Source organism: Solanum tuberosum, unplaced genomic scaffold (assembly GCF_000226075.1).
Source record: "Solanum tuberosum cultivar DM 1-3 516 R44 unplaced genomic scaffold, SolTub_3.0 scf00259, whole genome shotgun sequence".
Lineage (NCBI taxonomy): Eukaryota > Viridiplantae > Streptophyta > Magnoliopsida > Solanales > Solanaceae > Solanum > Solanum tuberosum.
Window position 1 is genome coordinate 437,994 of NW_006239180.1, and position 5,682 is coordinate 443,675.

At 33.9% G+C, this 5,682-nt stretch overlaps 1 protein-coding gene across 1 annotated transcript; it reads right to left on the reverse strand.

Annotated features, from left to right (window-relative positions):
* Positions 1-1,532: 1,532 nt before the first annotated feature.
* Positions 1,533-2,102, reverse strand: LOC102580105 (agamous-like MADS-box protein AGL62). Its single transcript, XM_006357671.1, has one exon. It carries the CDS (start codon positions 2,100-2,102, stop codon positions 1,533-1,535), a length of 570 nt encoding a protein of 189 aa, XP_006357733.1.
* Positions 2,103-5,682: the final 3,580 nt, after the last annotated feature.

Here is a 5,682-nt window from a genome sequence, read left to right on the forward strand (position 1 = left end):
ACGGCTAACTCACTTATTCTTTAATTTCAAGCCCAAGTGGTATAACAAAGTGACGATTCATGACAAGGGGGGCTTGTAAATACTTGGAGGAAGAATTGCTAAAAGTGGAAAAAGATGTTGATTCAGTGGAACAAATTGAGTTTAACAAGCATGGAAGCAAATCTGCAGAACAAGCAGCAACTGCCTCACCAGAAAAAAGTACAACATTTGACGAAAATACTATTGTTGGGATGGAGGATGACTGCAACACCTTACTTGAACAACAGACGATTTAACTGTTGTACCAATTTTTGGTATGGACGGTATAGGTAAGATAACTCTTGCCAAAAGAATTTATAATGATTGATCATAAATTCCTTCTCGATTAATAAACATGCATGGGTCACTATCTCCGAAGAATACAATGAGAGAAAAATGTTTCTTGAAGTTGTGTCTTCAATTAAAGGAAACAATCAAGAAATGAGCCGTGATCAACTAATGGAGATTGTGTATAGAGGTATGAAGGGTAGGAGATTTCTAACTGTCAAAGATGATATATGGAGTAGTGAGGCATGGGACCAAATGCGAAGAATATTTCCAAATGATCGATGTCAATAGAAATCGAATTGTATTAACCACTCGGCTCAAGTATGCTGCTGATTATGTGAGATGTCATGATTTTTCACCTTATAGAAAGTCTTTTATAAGTCTTGATGTCCTGATTTTTCACCTTTATTTCAATGCAAGCAGATATTCCAAAACAAATGTTTTACAGTTCAAATTGCTTAAGGTATTGGATGTTTTTTCAATTGATTAATATGATTTCTCTTGTGTAATACCTCAGCTTGCACATTTGAGATATGTTTCGAAGAGAAATCTTTGTCGAATCGACAGGGTTGATATCTGAAAAATGTCAGAGATAAGACGTTTTGATATTGGATCGCCACTATATATATCTTATCCTCTTGCTGTGGAAATCATAAGAATAACTCGCAATCTAATCTCAAGGAATTCCAATTTAAAGGTACTTGTCTACCATGGGAAGTCATGACTTTGCTGGCTAATTTACCCAATCTCCAAGGGTTCCCTCGAACAGATTGGACACTAAATGAAGATGTTGTGTTTCACAAATTAAAATATCTACGAATTGTAGAAGCAGATCTGCAAGGAGGAGACTCCTCAGACGTTTGTAATATCATTGATAAACTAGAAATTAATATGTAATGCAATTCAAAGGATAAAATCAACATGGCAATGGACTAATAACATAACATATATAATTAAAATTACTAGAATCATAACGGATAAACATTACATGATGAACACAACACTTAGTACTGACTTCAACTGAATAATAACTGATGAACACAACACTTAGGATAACTCAAATGACAAATGAACCTAGACATTTAATATAATATTTTATTTTCGACAATTCCATAACGTGCGCACTAGGAATGACGGCTGAACTAGTAATTGGGAACTATGGAAGAAGTAGATCCACTAACCCTATTAGCAAAAGGTCCACCAACATTGAGTCCATATGAAGAACTTTAGCTAGCACAATTTGGTGGAGTCCTGGCACTTCCCAATGTCTGAAATGGGAATGCATTATTATTCACCATTTGTGCCTCTTTTTCAACCTTTTGCTTCAGAATTTCCAATGCCTTCTTCAAGTGTTGAAGTTGGAATAAGTTAAGTTCTTCCATGGGAGATTCCCACCATACACCATCAGCTCTCTCCCTAATTTCTTGAAGGGATTCTCCGCGATTTTTCTCCATCTGGAGAACCCCCTCGAGGTTCATGATCGTGGTATTGAGCTCACGAATACCAGCTTCTCTAAGAGCCACGATTTGTTGATTCTGGACATCATTATTTGGTGGAGGGAGGTTCCCAAGGAACCTCTCCATCAACGTGTCCACGCTAGGGTGACCAAAGGAGAAAACTTTACTGTCCGGGGAAAATATAACAATGGCAATTTCAGCACCACATAGCGTACAAAGTTCACTAGCCTTTTTGAACAGACCAGCACGACGCTTAGAAAACGTAACTCCTAAGTTTCTAGCATTCTTTATTTTCACCATGTCAACCCTTTGACGACCCTTGCTAATTCTTCTTGTCATGTCTAAACTATCACTAAGAAATTGTGATTTTTTTTTTGATCTTAACACCAAGAGCTTTATATAAGAAATTGTGTTTTAAAATAACTTAACGATATAGACGTTAATGATTATAATTAGACAATTCTTTTTTTTCCTAATTAGATTTATATTATTGGATTTCATTTGAACTATTTTATTTGAGAACAATTTCGGAAAAATAGTTATATTAAATGATTAATAAAAACCTTTTACTTTAATAATAACACCAATTTTGCATTTACCATTGAAGTTTCCTAGTCTCGATCCTCATTTATATATTTTTCCTAATTAGAATTATATTATTGGATTGCATTTGACCGCTATTTCAATATTTTTTAAAAATATATTAAATGCTTAATAAAAACCTTTGATTTAATAACAACACGAATTTTTCATTTACCATTGAATTTTCCCAGTCGATCACCATTTAGAGATTTTTCCTAATTAGAATTATATTATTGGATTGCATATGGCCTCTATTTTATTTGAGAACAATATTTTTGAAAAATATATTAAATGATTAATAAAAACCTTTTACTTTAATAATAACACCAATTTGGCATTTACCATTGAATTTTCCTAGTCGATCATCATTTATATATTTTTCCTAATTAGAATTATATTATTGGATTTCATTTGACTGCTGTTTTATTTGAGAACATTTTAAAAAAAAAATTAAATGATTAATAAAACCCTTTTATTTTGATAATAACACGAGTTTTGCATTTACTATTGAATTTTCCTAGTCGATCATCATTTAGAGAGATACAACTTATCACATCGGCGGGGGTTTGGATTTTTAAATGTTATTATTATTTATACCATGTTACTCAAGACCTAATTAAGTAGGCTTACAAATCAGATCATGATATGATCAAGTGCTTTCTGGATCGTCTCTGACCTTCTAATTGGTATTTATCTCCAAAATGCTTATATATATATATATATCATGTGGTGATATATTTGCCTTTTCAATTTGTAAATGCTAAACAACTCACATTCAAATATTATATTGATTTGTATTGGATTTATTAACAACAAACAACTCTCTCTAAATAATAAAATTTGTAAACTTATTTATTTAAATAAATTTACTAGTACAAATATATAATATAAAATGCAGAAAATATATAAACCCGTTAAAAGGATTTGAGGGGTATTTTTGTCTTCACATAGATTAATACCATGGTATTAAATTCTATGTATTCCTAATATCACCAAATGTAAGGTATTAGTTATACATATAACTAATCCATGAATTAGTTATACCTAGGCCCTAAATTTCTACCAAAAATAGTACTAAATAATACCATACAAATACATAGGCCCTAAATTTCTCCTCATATTCCCTACACTCCATTGAACTATGCAACAACTTTGAATAAAGTAGAAGACAAAATCACAACGCCTATCCCTATTAAATATATTACTTAAATCCATGGAGAGCCAACTGTATTATGGGAGGAAGAAGAGGTTGAGACCATAATCATTAAAGAAGATTTACCGTTTGCCATAATTGGAAAATTTTCTTTTGGCTGGTCAGAACTAGAAGAGATCTTAAAATTGGTCCTTTACTGTGTGAGATTCAAGGCGGAATGTAAGGCAAGATTCTTGAGTGATAGACACATCCTAGTTCGCCTTACTACTATGCAATATTACTTGAATGTCATGTCAAAAATCGGCATATTTTTTGAAGGCTAAAGATGGGTATACTATCAGATGCGACCTCTAAATTGGGAACCCTAGTTCAACCCAGAGGCGGAAACTACTACTGCCTTAGCATGGACCTCTGTTTCATCCATATCACCTAATTTTTTCGTTAAAGAATCCTTGTTTACGATGTCCAAAGCAGTGGGAAAACAGTTAAATGTTGACATGGCTACAATAAGAAAATCTAGACCTAGTTGTGTCAAGGTAAAGGTTGAAGTCAACTTATTGAAAGAATTTCCAAACGGATCAATGTTGGAGTTAAGAAGACATCTTTTGGGGAAATAATCTCAACATGGATATAAATCTTATACGATTACACGCCAAATTATTGCAAATATTGCAAACTTTACGGCAGGGGCATGATTTTCATCGAGGGGTTTAAAAAGATAAGTAAGCAAGTTGGTCGGGGAGGGTCAAATATAACGGGTCAGATTCGATAGAAGTAACTAAATAAAATTCAACTATACCTCAAAACAAACAATAAAATCGAGGAAGTATGTGTTTGACATAATGTTAAAATGAGTATGAGAGAATGTATTTTTAAAATTTTTAATTGTGGTCTTGTCTCCATCATTGTTGTATATATATGTTACTAATATACGTATCCACGCAATGCACATATAATATTAATATAGTATTTTTATTTATTTTTTATTGTGATATCTTGTTTGAGTATACTAAATCATATTACCTTACAAAAGTCCAACTATCTTATTGTTCCTCATTAATGAAATGTAATCCCTCCCCCTCTGTCTCCCCTCTGGCACGCCTCGAGCCTACACCCTGGACGTGACCGGCACTCTAGAACCATCACTGATCCCAAGCGAATCCTTGGCCTTGCTTAGTACTAAGGGGAAGACATTACTCAACGATAAGAACTTCAAATGCAAAGATTAAACTCAATTGTCTCAACTATTGATAAACTCAGAAACGTCTGGAAATATTCAAATAGCCATAAGAAGGCAACTCAAGTCTCCAAAAATTAACAAGGGAAAGGGAAAAAGACTCCTCAACTACTATTGTCTATGAAGCCTCTAAATACTACGATAGATGTCAGCAAAAGACCCACAATATCTTAATAAATCTAAAGAATGTAAACGTGGAACCCTCGGAAAGAAAAGAGGTATACCAAAGATAGCTAGAATGAAATGGGATCAATGAAGTTCTTGTTCATGACCCTGAACATCTCTACATGTTTCATAAATAAGATGCAGATCGAATGACGCCAGTACATTGAATGTACGAGCATATAATGGGAAAGTTGAAACATAAGCAATTGAACTAATACTCTAGGAAGACAAAGTAATTCCAAAATCCATCCTGAGAAAAGATTCCAAACAAAATGAGAATAAAAATGCAAGAATACGAAAAATCTAATATCGGTGTGAGAGTATGTGTCACGACCCAGACCATCGTGATTGGCAACAACACTAACCATCTGGTGGGAGAACCATTACTACAACCCAGACTAAACAACTTAACCATAAACTATGCATTTAAAATACGGAAGCAGGTTTAAATGACTATAAAAATGGAGTCCCCATAAACTCCAAGGTTTTAACAAATAACTAACCAAACTAATGGCGAAGAACAACCCCTAGAACCTGAAAGTCAATGTACCAAAACTTTACTAACGACAAGTCTAAGAACAAGGGTACAACCCCGAAGCTAAACAAAATGCCTTAAACAAATAGTCTCAGTTCGAAAAGGGTGGACATAAACAGGAGAGATCCATGGCAGCCTAAAAGAACTGTCTCACGCTTGAATCCGATCGTGCTCAATAGTCACCAAGCCGAGGTCTATCAATAGGCGCCTGAAGATGCCCTGTACTCAACAAAGAACAAACATGTGC